This window comes from Pyxicephalus adspersus, chromosome 3 (assembly GCF_032062135.1).
Source record: "Pyxicephalus adspersus chromosome 3, UCB_Pads_2.0, whole genome shotgun sequence".
In the NCBI taxonomy this organism is placed as follows: domain Eukaryota; kingdom Metazoa; phylum Chordata; class Amphibia; order Anura; family Pyxicephalidae; genus Pyxicephalus; species Pyxicephalus adspersus.
In genome coordinates, this window is record NC_092860.1 from 133,706,225 (window position 1) to 133,720,936 (window position 14,712).

At 34.8% G+C, this 14,712-nt stretch overlaps 1 protein-coding gene across 5 annotated transcripts in view; it reads left to right on the forward strand.

Moving 5' to 3' along the window:
- Nucleotides 1-14,712, forward strand: part of LDB2 (LIM domain binding 2) — a 177,657-nt gene that overhangs the window by 56,133 nt on the left and 106,812 nt on the right. For all 5 annotated transcript variants that reach the window (XM_072406414.1, XM_072406413.1, XM_072406416.1 and 2 more), the window contains exon 2: nt 11,821-11,923. In XM_072406414.1, the coding sequence (XP_072262515.1) occupies nt 11,821-11,923 (103 nt within the window). The remainder of the gene's footprint in view (nt 1-11,820; nt 11,924-14,712) is intronic.

A 14,712-nucleotide genomic window follows, 5' to 3' on the forward strand; every position in this document is an offset into this window, starting at 1 on the left:
CTGCCTTCTGTTACAGCCAAGTATTTCAAATTTAGAATAATTAGTGCAGAGAACCTGCAGCCATATTTTTCTGCACACCAGTTTTTATGTTTTCAATAATAAGTGAGTTGGCTTTCTTTCATGGCAAAGCTATGGATTTTTAGTCACAAATCTTCCATGAAAATGACTACTAATCAGAATTCTCCAGACTATGAATTTGTGTTCTAGGGTTCCACTGATTTTTGCAAATCAGTTCAGTTCAAGTTTAAGCTAATAATGCCATTAAACATCATTTGATTGCAAAAAGAACTGTATTTCATCTGCTGCTCTAAGCTCTTTGGCTACTCTTTGCATTTTTGTTCTAAAGGTGCCCCTTTGTTTATGTAGATGAGCTTTCACATAACATCCTCAAACACTGCATTTACTTGGCAATGCATAAAACCACCTTGTGTCTTTTGTATTTCAATATTTTATTGAGTTATTTAATATGTATATCATTTACAAACAAAGAAGAATCAAAAACAGCTTTGGTGTCCTTTGTGGACACAAATTATTCCAAACCATTTGTATATAATATAAAGAACAAAATAAAATAAGGGAATAAACATAATTAAGTAATAAACATCAACATGACAGGGGATACACAAGACATCGGTGCTAAGCAGTTCAAACAGCTAGAGCCCCTATCCAGGGCCCGTACCCTTAGCCCTATGTGTGAGCCATAAGGAATTATTATGTTATCTTGTTGGACTGAGTGAGTCTTTCTGTACTTTTGGTGCATGAATCTAAAATTGATCAGCACAGAGGGGTGCATGAAGGAATAGGGTGGGGGTGGGGGGGCCTTCAAGGTTTCTTGGACAGGGTTTTACCCCTAAGGCAGATAATGTAATTTACTTTGGTTTGCACTTTTTCCAGGGTTCCCAAATTTGATCAAACTTGTCTAATTTATCATTAAGAGTGCAGGTGATTTTGTCATTGACCATTACCCAATACCCAAACCAACCAATCCCCTTTTCCATGCTTTAACCAAGGAGACCCGTGCTGCCATTAAAATAAGCCTGATCAGCTTCTTGGAATGCATAGGAATTGGTTGGTCGATTTTGCTAAATAAAGCCCCTTCTGGTGATTTAGTTATCTTTATTAACACTATATCAGAAATTAGCTTAAAACTGCTGACCAGAAATTTGGGGCTTTTGGGCAGGACCACCATATATTTTCCTTCCTTCCCCGTTCTTCACATAGCCCGGAAACATATTGGGGAGGAAGATGGATGATATCTTGCTATCCCATCTTGGACTAGATACCACCTAAGCATTACCTTAAACACCTTGTGTTTTTTGGATGTGTGTTATTACATTGAACTATCTTCAGAAATTGTAACTTGTTAGTAGAGCATTGCACCCAGGTTCTTTTGTTTCTTCTTGTTGATTAGCACCAATAATATGCCAATAACAATTTACAGCCATCGTAATGTATTTAAATTGAAGCCTCCTGCATCCGCTTTGTTAGAGAAACATTGTTGCTTGCACTTGGGGATCTTCCTATGGGGCTTTTTGTAGAGCAGTGGTGTGTCAAACTATGACAAAACGCTGGATTTTTGGCACATTATTTAAAAAGTTGTTTAAATTCTGGTTAATTCCTTTTTTCCTTCTCAAAAAAGTGTTTTTTTGATATATGAATATGAAATGTGTTAAAGAAATATTTTTCATGCTTTGGGATAAGAAAAAGAGTGGATACAATTTGTGTTACAAGGGAGTAATACTAATTACCTAATTACTAGTTACCCACAGAGGGAGCATTTGATATGTTACACAGATGTGTTATATGTTTAAATTGTACTATGTATGTTTATGACATAATTTTGTCATGTTTTTAATGTTTGTAAGTAAAAATTGTAATGTTATTCAATTTTTGACCTATGTTTGTGTCCATTGCAAAAATCCTTTTGAGGAGGATATTTTCAGGGGTAAGAACCTCTGTGAGGGTAATAATACTATTTTTGATGTTTTTGAGCCCAAGTGATGGCCATTATCCCATTTGTTGATCACTGATGAAAGTGTATCCTCTCCAGCCTTGGAGAGCTTTAATAATTTAGGCCCAATGTGAAAGGCAAAGTGGAATGTCATGTTTCCTAATAATAAGGAGCACTGGGTTTTTATTTTGGGTGAATAGGGCAAAAGGAATGCTACAAAATATAGGTAAGCCTTTTTTCCTTCTCCTTCTAAGTCCTTCTCCTGACCCTGCTGATAGTTTCCCCCTTAGTCACAGCTTTGTGCTATTGTCCCCCCAGGATGTTTAACAAGCAGGCTAGAAAGGCCTGGAGATGGCCAGGAAGGAGTTATTAGGATGGTCTGCATGACCAGGGGCTAGGAGATTAGGCATAGAAAGGGTTAAGTTGGAAGGGGGTTGAGATGTGGATTTAGGGATGTGGACAGGTAGTAAGAAGGGGGTGGAGGTTAGGGGTTTTGATAGCTGGCAGGAAAAAGGAAGTAGGCAGAGATTATTGAGGCAGAAAGGTGTGTGAGCTTTAAACCCCCCCTGTATTTTGGTTTGGGTAAGTGGGTGAGGGAATAAATGGTGTGGCGGTTAAGGTCCTCGGGGGGCATCCTGGGAGTTGTGTTTGCCAAGTGGGCAGAGCTATCTCAGGTGTGGTTTCTCCTAGTGGAGGTGGAGGTGAAGTTGCAGCTGGGAACAAACAAATGGGGGCGCAGACCTCTTATAGGTATGAATTGAATGAATTGGGTGGTGCCTTTGATGACCTGCAACCTGAGGAGATGGGAAGGTGTTTCAGGGGTAGATGTTATGTTAATGTTTTGTCATTGCTATGTTTAATAAAAGGTAATGTTATGTTTATGTTATGTTAGGATATTTATGCTGAGATAAATAAATTATGTGGTTAATAGTTATTTATTCCTATTTTATGATACGTGTAATTTGATATTGGCTTTTGTTAATAAACGGTTATCTGGCCATTTCCCAGAAGTTTCTGTGGTTGTATAATTGGGGAAATGGTGGTGTATAGGGGAATGGTCAGCAAGGATGGGGTATGGGAGGGAGAATTGGGGTTGGAAAAGGGCTGGGGAGAGAGGGTTGGTTTGCCTGAGCGATTCCTAGGTACCTGGGTCATGAGCCTGCAATAGGAAAGTATGCGAGTTCTGGCATCATCACGTCACTCCGGGGAAGTTTCTTCCCTTTTGAGTGACACACGGCTCCCCACGCATGTGCAGGATTTCAAATTATGAATTTAGTGGTCGGTGAGGTCCGACAGGTTGACAACCATAGAGAATGTGCAAAATAAGTAAATCCCCAAAAACCTAAAGATGCAAGATATTTAACCCTTAAGTTTCTACTACTATCCAAAAAAGTATTGACTAGCCCTTCACATTGAAATACTTGATACCAACTATTTTTTAAAACAAGTTTGTATTGGCTATGTAGCCAACAGTCTGGTGCAGTAATCATAAAATTCCAAGCCCCACTTTTACTCATGAGCTGTGTTTTCCAGAGTAAGAATCCGTTAACATATTTCCGACCTTTTTTTAATTAGATGTGAATTGTCAGCTTGTCTGCTTTGATGAAGTGTGAAATTTAATACAGTACCCTGCAAAGACAGATGTCAGGTGTGCAGTACCCTTTAAAGCTTTAAACAAATAGACATTTTGCTAAACTAATTGGCATCCAGGCAGCATTTGATGACATGTGAAGCACTGGTGACATTTGAGCTGTGTAACAGGCTCCCATCTCGTCCAACGCTGACTCACGGTGACAAGCTTTTATAATTGAGAGTGGGACCATTGTTTCAGAGCATGGAAGTAAAAAAAAAAAAAATCATGACCGATGTGTAGGGTATCCAGATGACCGACCTTACATTCTAAATAATAGTTTTTAGCACTAACTGGGCTGTGCTTGCCCTAAATGGCATCTAAAGTGCATGATAGGCACAGTATTTTAAGTACATTGTAATTATGCTACCAGATTCGAGGAATTCAGATTAGTACTCATGATAAATTTTTGAAACTTGATCAGTGATTAAAATCACAAAGGAAAAAATATATTTTAATGTCAGAATGACACTTAAGCCCTGATTTATTAAAGCTCTCCTAGGCTGGAGAGGATATACTTTCATCAGTGAAGCTGGGCGATCCAGCAAACCTGGAATGGATTTCTTAAAATTCATTAGCTATTTAGTAGCAAATGTTTTCAATTCTGAACCAGATTCATTCCAGCTTTGCTGGGTTACCTAGCTTCAGTGATGAAAGTGAAATCTCTTCAACCTTAGAGCTTTAATAAATCAGGGCCCTTGTTTCAACTGGTATTTTTTGGAAGTTTGCCTCCCCTACATGCCAGTAAAAAAACTCTCCACTTTTCAGAAACATTTGCAGTCTTTAGATTGCAAAAAATTTTCAAATGCTGTGATAGCCTTACTGAGATTAGCATGTAAAATGTGCTCGTATTGATCTATAGCTTGTACAGGTAAGATTTGCCTAAAGGGATGCAGTGGTCCTGATTTATGACTGGAGAAGATAAATTATCATGGGAGAATCTGGGAGATCCAGCAAATTTTGAATGTATCTGGTCTAGGATTGAAAACAGTAATTGGTGAAATATAAGAACTGATCAAGGTACTTTTAACAAAAACAGCCGTGTCACAACCCTGGTCAGACATCAAACATTTTAGATAGGAAGGGATACACAGATACACAGATCATCTTTTTTAATGAATAAAAAAGAAATTTTATGTGTGTGCAAATACTAACACAAACTACAATTCATACCATCTTACTTTTATCTGTTCTTGCTGATATGAGATTCTGCTCCTTAATAGTGGCTGAGAAGAAGTAATATGTACAAGGTAATCACATCGCTGTAGTTAACAAAGTAACCTTTAATTTCAGGGTCTGAAAAGCTCTGGATAAGATTAGTAAGATTGATACTGCATTCCCAGTACTGGCATCACACTGCAAGTAAAGTTTCTCAGCTAACTGTATTATCACTTAGAGTAGAGTACCTAATATAGTCCAAGTGAATGATGATATTAGGTCACCTAAAGCCATTCATTTGCCAGGATCCCCACTATAGACAGTAGATGAGTATGTGTTCCTTGCTTTTACATGGTGAATGCTTCTAATTTTCTACATCCATTTATTTGTCTTATAGAAATATAAACAAAGAAGTAGAAACATGGGAAAGCTTAACTCCTTAATATTCTTTAACCATTGTAGTGTTTGCTTGGCTCGGTCTGATCAATAGGACATCTGTCTGCTGTGGTGACTATAAAAGATTGGAGTATATTGGACCATTTTATAATTTGTATGCACTTGTTTTTTTTGGATTCACTCCTTCCCACCATCTTTGTGGTCTTCACTGCCATACTCTAAATCCACAAGTATAACCACAATTGGCCTCTTTAAGCCCAAATACCAACAAATAATGGAGCATTGAGTTGGCCTTATAACTTTAAATAAACCTGATTAAATGATTAATCTGATCTGAATAATACATTTGATCAATGATTTAAAATATGATAAAAATGTTAAAAGCTATACCATGTTGTTTATATTATCGCTTCCCCTACTTATCCAGTAAGATATAGAATATGACTTGGCGATCTAGAAACATAATACAATAAAATAGTTTATATACACAAATAAATGCCACTTACACATAAAACCACTCACACATAATGTACATATTACATACTCATTCTTAATTATATGCATTAGGTGTTACCACACAAGTTAGAGGTTCCAGAAATTTAAATTTAAGACTATATATGTGGAGTGGTATTGTGACTATAACGTTTTCTGAATATTTGATTATTACTATTTTTATTTTTAACTACATTTTTTATGTTTCATAGTAACTATGAATGATGATAATGATGCTTTGTCATGCATGCTCTAATAAGTCCTATGTAAAGTTCAGTTTTGGCGATTCTTTTTGTTTGTGTTTACAATCTAATACAATAATTGCAAATTCTTTCAACTTATTAATGCCAATGTCATGCCAAAAACAGGACATAACATTATATATCACAAGCTTTTGGGCAGTTTAAAAAAAAAAACAGGGTAACAGTGAAAGCGTCAAACCTTGCAATGGCTTTATATTGCAGAACAAATAAAAATGATTTGTTGGATGGAAAACCTAAAGGGAATACCTCCAGACAGAATGGACACATTTAATAAATTATAGGTCCCCTGACTGGAATCAAAGGAAGGCAAACATATGAACTTGATAAGTACAGACACGTAGAGAGCAGAACAACAGAGTGTTTTACTGTTCAAAGTACAACATATATATATACAAATTTAGCAAAGGTATTACAATACAGTAGAATAGCTAAATATATAATTAAAACATATCTTTAAAGCAATAGTGAAATAGCTGTTCAGTGTGATAGAAGAGCTGTCATGCTTATCTGTTAGGTGGCCCAAGTCACCTTTCTGCTTTCAGAAATTAACAATTCTGGGATTGTCCGATGCCTGTGGATCCAGTTGTATGCTTCCATCCTTCTACTACAGCAATGACATTGAGGTCAGAGGATTAAACTGCAGTGCATGCTGGGGTCATAGGTATCCAACGTTGTTAAAGACTAAAGACTTTGTACCGATTATATTGGAAAATGTAACTTTATTAATATATATTTTGAACATTTAGATGTAAATCACACAGACATCACAAAATTAGTTCAAAATAATTTTTAAAATAACTAAATTTTGCAAGTATTATACTTGACTGTTGGTGACTGTAATACTGTAAATACAAACCCTTTGCGTCTACCAAAGATCTCCAAGCAAGCAACCTAAAACTAGGCACACCACTTGGAATCTGTTGACTTTTTCAACATATTTAAAAGGACAAACATTATCTTAATTCAAAAAGATAAAGGTGTAAAAACAATCATTTGTCCTTTTAATCATTTATTTCAAGAAAAATGATTAATATAGTAAAATTTATTAACATTTACAAAATTGTAAGTACAACCTTGACCCCATAAGGAGGTATTATTTAGTAAAAATGATTTCCCATAGGCATTCGCATAACTTCCCTCCAGTGCATGACATTGACTTGATAACATTTTTTGACCAGTTTAGGTGGATTTGATATGGTGTTTTGAATCATTATAACAAAAGATCTATTTTAACCCTAACTTTTGGACATATTTACCATATATATTTTAGTAGAATGTAGAAATCATAAATTAATTGTTAAATGGTAACTGTCCAGAACCTGCAGCAGCGCTGCATCTTTAAATCATACATTTTCCATCACCATGCTTTAAAGTTGGTACAGTTAAAAACTCATACATTCTTAGAAAAGTCCTGGTGTTTGTTTATTTATTCCTTTTTGGACAACAAAGGTTTTTGTCTGGCACATCTCCAATACCATTTTAATTGTTGCAATCTTTTCCATGTTAAAAAGTATAATGTTTGACACAAACTTTCACAAGAGTCATTTGTATATACAACTAACTTTCTTTTTCTACACTGGTTTCTGCATTTTTACCTGAGTAGATCTTTTGAATTAAAATTCTCAGATAAGTTACACTTTAAAAATGTTTGCTTTTTTTTTTTTAATACAGTGATCTGCTATGGTCGTGGGTAACAAACTACACAACTACAATACATTGTTTTTAAGATAGTTTGTTTGAATTTTACTAAAACATTTTTAAGATAATAGGCAAGCGTGCGCCTACTGAACCATAAAACTGTATCAATCAATTATTGATAAAGGCACCAAGGGGTACCTGCATATAACTTTAAGTGTCTAGAATGCTTAGGTAAACCTAAATTCCATGAAGTTCTATTGTGTAAATACATTTGGCTTTGATCTGCTCCTTATTGTCTTTCTACCTTCACTATTAAGTCAGGTAATTCCATCTTATTTAGTAGTCAGATGAAAGACATAGCAGGGACAGGCCAAACATAAACATAAGAACTGAAGTTGAATATTTACAGTATTTAGATATAATAATAATATTAGTGTCTTGATTTTTTTCGGGGGGGGGGTGTACTAGGGTCACCTTAAACTCTGCTGAAAGCATTATAATATTTGGTGATAGTTTGAGGACACCCAACCATCACACTAAAAATGAGCTTCTTGGACTTTTTTTCTAAAACCATTGCCATTAATATAAAGTTGGCACCTTCATCTTTAACAAACTTCACAATTTTTACTATAATTTCAAGATGATTGATTTATTTCTTTGGGATTTTAAGTCCACAAACAAAAGTGAATTTGTTAGGCCAAGTACTGCTGTTGGATCAGAAGACCTGATTGCACCCTGTATACTATTAAACCTAAAAGGTGTTTATTACAGCTGAAGTCAGAGTTTTGTGTAGGTTGCTGAGGTATACCAAACTCATCAAACAATGTCTTTATGGAACAGACCTTGTGTCTAGTACAACCTTTTATATTGGGAATCCTGGGAAATCCTTGAAGTAACTTTCAAGTCTTCGGAGGACCCTTGCAATGTTTGCTATATCCACAACTCACAGTATATTAGTGTGGTGGTCTATGGGGAATGCCTCTTACATTGCTGGCCAGTGGAAAGAATGCCACGCTTACAGATACAAAAAGATCATTGGGATCACTTAAACTTCCCCGGGGGGCACAAATTGCTCATTGCTTAAAGGGACCCCTAGCAGCCTCTGGAGGAACCCTGGTTGGGAAACATTGATCTAGAAGCTCAGTCAAGCTAGAAAATAATAGGTTATTTGCCTATCTGTTGCCATAAGTTTGAAAGTTCCCCTTGTAATGGAGGAGATATTGACAAAAACTTTCTAATGATAAAAAGTATTTATTATAATATTGTCTCAAAAATATGCATTAATATTGCATTGACAGATTACTTTTTCACATCTAAAACACTTTTATTGTTTACTTGTTATCACATGCATGGTATATCAGTTATTTTCTCATTGATACGCTCAGTGGCAGATGTTATTGCACACAGAATCCAAGTAACTTGTTGTATGTAACATACAAGCAAAATATGAAATATGGCAACATGTAATTCCAACAGTCTAACATGTTACTTTAAGAATACTAAAAGTTTCTAGTCCTGCTGTTGCTTCTAGATAGTGCTTCAAGGCTTGCTACTATATTTCAACCCAATTTCCTATTGACCACTATTTAAGGCTATCTAATTTGCCATGAATGTGTGTTAGCACTATGAAGAAGTGGCCAAGCTTTGACTTTCAATACTACCCAGTAATGTGGTGAAGAAAAACATACTGAAAGATGCTGTAGGTATTACAATTCTTGTCGTTGGAAAGGATCTTTGACTTTCTTTTCCAACAATAGGAACCGCACAAAGGATGAACTAGTGCTGTACATACAGAGTTTTTACTTAATACACATCAGTCGTTTTCAATATTTTTAAAGAGATGAAGTCCTATTGAAGTAGAACTTTCTCTTAGAGGTTGTACAGGCTACCATTTCTGTCCTGGTTCTAAAAATGTTGCTTGATTACATTACATGCATACATAATTATAAACATATAAAAAATAATTATGGAAAGTCTTTGGAATAAATTAATTGCACATGTTTCTCCATAACATAAAAACACAGATTTAACCCTAGGACCATTTTAATCTTCCTAAATATTAATAGTTGCAACAATCATGCTTATTAGATTACTGTAGATCCTATTCCAAATACACATACCCAGGGATCATTGGGTATCTTTATTACACTTTAAACCTTCCAATCCCACCAATATTCAGTTCAGAATGTGTGTACAAATACTCCTGGCATATAAACAGGCTATACCAAAAAATTGTAGAAAAAAGATCCTTTCCTATCATGAAGTGCCACTATAGGTAAATACCACATTTATCACATAAAAGCTGTCCAGTATCCCGAATGACACGCAGGAAAAATTCTCAAAAATCTGGGAAATCTGGAGAATATATATTTATTATTTAACATTTTCTAAGTATAGATATCAGGTTTTAGGATGCCATGGCTTCATGGTAAAGACCTAGGTTAATTGGATAGCCCCTTTTTCTATGTGATAAAAACTGGGAATATTTTCTCCCTTCTTTCCTCCTTTCTCTTTTACACCCCTGGACCTTTGTCCCCTTCAACTTACCAGGATGGCTTGTTTAGTTCCTGTTTGTATGAGCGGATACTTTAATGATTTAAGGTTAACTAATGAGTATTGGTTTGACTGACTATAACATTTGAGCATTATAAAATATGTCTTCGCTGGAATATATCTTTATAAGGTTTACTCTTGTGTCCTTATTTCCCCATTGTATGTCAACTGTACTGATTATAAATGAAAAAAAATCATCTGATTCTTAGCAAGTTTTAAGAATAGATAAAAACAACCTCAGATGAACAACAACAACATATGTACTGTTACACCATTGTGTGAAAAATTAAGTATACCTTTACCACTTCATTAATTCAGAACATGACAGCAAGCTTGTGTTTCCAAGGTTGCCTATTAAAATAATGAACATGCAGTATAAGCAAACAAACCCCCATTCACCCCTGTATTTATACGTATGCATTGGGGGATACAATTTGCTTTTATTGTTCATGGAAATCTTAACTATTTATACATTACAACAAAATCTTGGTAGCCTGTGTAATGTAAACAACCAGCAGATGTTTCTAAATTGTTACAAACCAACTGAAGTCCAACTGTACAGTCTCTGCTTTGGTCTTCAAGGATAATTTGATAATGAATAACTTTACATTTCAAGAGAGTTGAGAGGTCAGGGATGGCTTGTTTTAAAGCTGTTATGTTGCTTGTTAAGAATATGTAAATAGTTTAATATTCATAGTCTGGGTAAAGATGCATTCTTACAGATAAAAGCATACACTCTTGCTGAATGCATATCTTGTGGTGCCCATTTGCACATCTTAAATGTCCTTGTTTCCAAAGCTTTTATGCCTTATATACATATAAAAGATGTAGTATTTGTTTAAATTCTGCCTAAACAAGTGTCAAGTAAAATGTGTCAAGAACTATATTAAAAATTCTTCTACTTGATTCCCCCCCCTGAAAAAAACAGTGCCATTGCAGTGCCATAACCCTTTACCCAATGGGGTTTTTATAATTAGTTAATCATTCTCTTGAAAATATTATTTTACCAAGCCCAATATTGGATGTTAAAATTCACTTTAAAAAGAATGCCCAGACATGTGCAAAGGAATCTAAAACAATCAAACGAACAAACAAAAAAACAAAACAATACAGGTCTTTTGCTTGGACATAATGGAATGGTTAAAGTCAGTGATCTTCAAGCTATTCACTAGATTGAGTAAAATATCCATTGCAAATGGAAAATTAATTTTGCTAAATGTACTGCCTATATTCCTTTAGTAAATCAACCACAAGCATTCAGTCATTTGTACTATGTGTACTTCATGCAGTATTACATTTATGTGAAATTAATAAAAAATATTGATTTGGGATTTTTTGGTGTAAGTGCCAATACTAAGAAAACTGCAAATAATATGAAACCGCAAACCTGCATATTCTGTGGTGAACAAGACTCTCGCCAAGGTTCTCCAGGACTGAAGATGATAGACTATCATGGTAGATCCGGGATAAGCCAACAAACCTGGAAAAGATTTGCCAATAGTTGTCAAATGTTTTCAGTCCTGAGCTAGACTTATTCCAAGTTTGGTGGATCACCCAGGTTCTAACCTGATGGTCTATCTTCTCCAGTCTTGGAGAGCTTTAATAAATTAGATACAGTGTGTCATGTGTGCAATTTGTAAACCACTCATATTTATTTTTATTTAGCATGTATATATTGTGCTTTTTTGCAGTGGTGTTTATATGTAAATCCTAATTTAGGTTTGTTCTTTTCTGCACAGGATAGTGACAATCTTTGGTGGGATGCCTTTACAACAGAATTTTTTGAAGATGATGCAACTTTAACACTGTCATTTTGTTTAGAAGATGGACCAAAGAGATACAGTAAGTAATTTTAATATTTGCAGCTTGCAGTTTAGCACTGTTTTGGTTGTAAATAGATGATGGACAATTGACAGTCCTTCTGTTGTCTTAGTCATTTGAGGAGCAGCCATTCCACTCCCTGAGGAGCCAAAGCCTTATCCATCATGTATTTAAAAATTAAACAGGAAGCGTTGTATCGAATTGTAATAGCAATACCAGGAGGGTGGTTATATGAAAAGTTTCATTATAATTTAAACGAACTATCCTCTTGACAAAACTTTGGTTTAGGGAGGAATGTTGACTTAACTTCTCAGTTTTCTTTGAGGCAGCCTTTCTCTAACAAGGTTCCTCCAGAGCTTGTTAGGACAAACTGTAGCTGATTGACCTCCAATTTGATGATGGTTGCATGGGTTGAGTGCCAACACCACTTGGTAGAGTCAGCTGATGTTTTAGTTGTATAAAGGTGATATTCTAGCCAGCATTGTAGGGGGCATTCTTTTCACTGGCTATCAATGTAACATGTTTCTTACCCAAGACACCCAATACATTGATTTAAACAAGAGATTTCCAAGACCTGAAAATTATAATAGGGGTTCCTCAGGTGAAATACCGGTCTGACTGGCATTTAGGTATATTTACATAGATCTTAATGACTGCTCATGGCTGTCTGACATCCGTATAAAGAGGAAGATACAATATATTCTAGTTTTTAGTAATTTTTTATGTGTATTTCTTTCATTAAAGCATTGATGTTAGACTGTGTTCTAGAAAAATAATTATTGGAAATCTGTGTAGGAACTAAGTAGACATGACATCTTTTATAATCTGTAACAGAAAGCATTTATTATTATTTTTTAAATGGAGCTAGAAATAGCAAAAATGCCCTTTGTGCTATAAGCATGTATCATTATAGATATTACTAGTGTTTGATGTTTTAGGCCTAATGAGAAGTTTCTCTCTGTACCAAATAAATAAAAATCTTCTTTCCCAAATCGTAGAACTATGAAGGTATTTTACCACTTCTTTTTATGCTCTTTTTAATTTAAATTCATGTATTTCCTGGGCTATGCTGCGTACAGACAGTATTTGCGTATTTTCAAAGTAAACCTAAAGCATCTGAATTATTCAGCTGAATACTATTTTAAGGTAACTAATATGTTTGCACTAAAAAATGGAACCTTTTGAATATGACATGACATTGCAGAGTATGAAGATATAAAGTCAATGTAAGTTTGTAAAAAAAAGTTTCAAAAACATTGTTTTACATGTGTTGTATGTATCAATGTACATCTGTGCATTGCTTTACTATTTGCATCAAATCCTAACTTTATAAATATGCATGTAGGTTGCACTTATGATACTGTTGTCACCAAGCATTATGGCTTCTTCCAGCTCAGAAGAGCCTATTTACTTGGTCAAGATAAAATACATTAAAGAAATAGGCCACTTATCTGCTCCTGTACGTAAATTTCAGCTTACGTTATTGAGCTCTTGAAACATTAGGATATTTCTGCAAAGGGGCCTAGATTAGAATAGTAGACATGTGAGCAGAAACCTGATTCTCCGTCAGCAGGCCAAACATGTAAGTAATAAATATATATATAAATAAGTAAATTGAAAAAATGCAAAATTAGTAGTTTTAGTCGTAAACATAATAAATAATATATCTATAAATAATATCTTGTATTAAAAGTATCTAAAAATAACTTTCCAGCAAAGAAAGGGGTTAATACTTACCCCTTCTGCCAGCCACACAGTGGTGATTTCTGCTGTGTTTAGGAGTTAAACTAACTTGAATGTCCTAAGCACCCAACCAACTTCTGAATATTGGAAAAGTAAAATATAGCTGATGCTTATTTAAATGATGGTATTTCTTATAAAAGTTAGCAATTATGTATGAATCCAGTCCAATCAGGGAGTGCCATAGTCACATTTTGAGATATTAAGTAGCCCAAATTCTCCAAATCCCTGCCATGTTATACTAGCAAGAAGCCCATGCTCAGGGCATTTACCTGAAAGGGCCAGTTGCAGAAAAATTTCCATCTTTTCCCAAATCATCGTCCCAGCAGACCATACTGAATAAAAGGGTTATAGATAACAGATAATGCACTGCTTCCAACAACTTTGATCTGTGTCTAACTTCCTTTGAATATAAGGTATATAATTAGGAAAGCAGGTTTTTGCACTGATTTGCGAGCGAAATGGCTATCACAGACATGTGGTTTTCATGTAGCATTCAGTCTTTACAGTTCATGCAACTCAGCAGATGGCAGCCAATAACACAAGTTTCACACTTTGGGGTATTAGTTTTACTCGTAAAACATTCTAAATAAAATGTACAAGCAGGACTTTTTATATTAAAAAAATAATACATAAGACTTCATCTGCATTCTATTATTTCTTAGTTGTAGATAGCATATTTATAGATTATAACGTTTCGCAAAAAAAAAAAAAAAACATTAACCTTTGGGAGAGTGACTGGTTTACTTCCAGGTACAATGTGGACCAATTTAGCCGCCAGACAATTAACTTAAAAGTATTTTTTGGGGTTACATGGGTGAAACACAGCTACACATACAGGGAGAGCATAGTAACCACATGCATGAAATTGAATTGATTATAATGTTGTAAGGTGTATTTAAAATATTATTCACTTAAAAATTTTGCAGCCAGAAGTCATTTACAAATGATATGTTTTAAAAAAAATTGCAATTAAAATTCACTTAGCAGACAGTCATTGTTAAGCATAAGTCTCTAATTTCCAATTATTCAAACTCAAATTCAGAATCCATTGATAGTAATAGATGCTC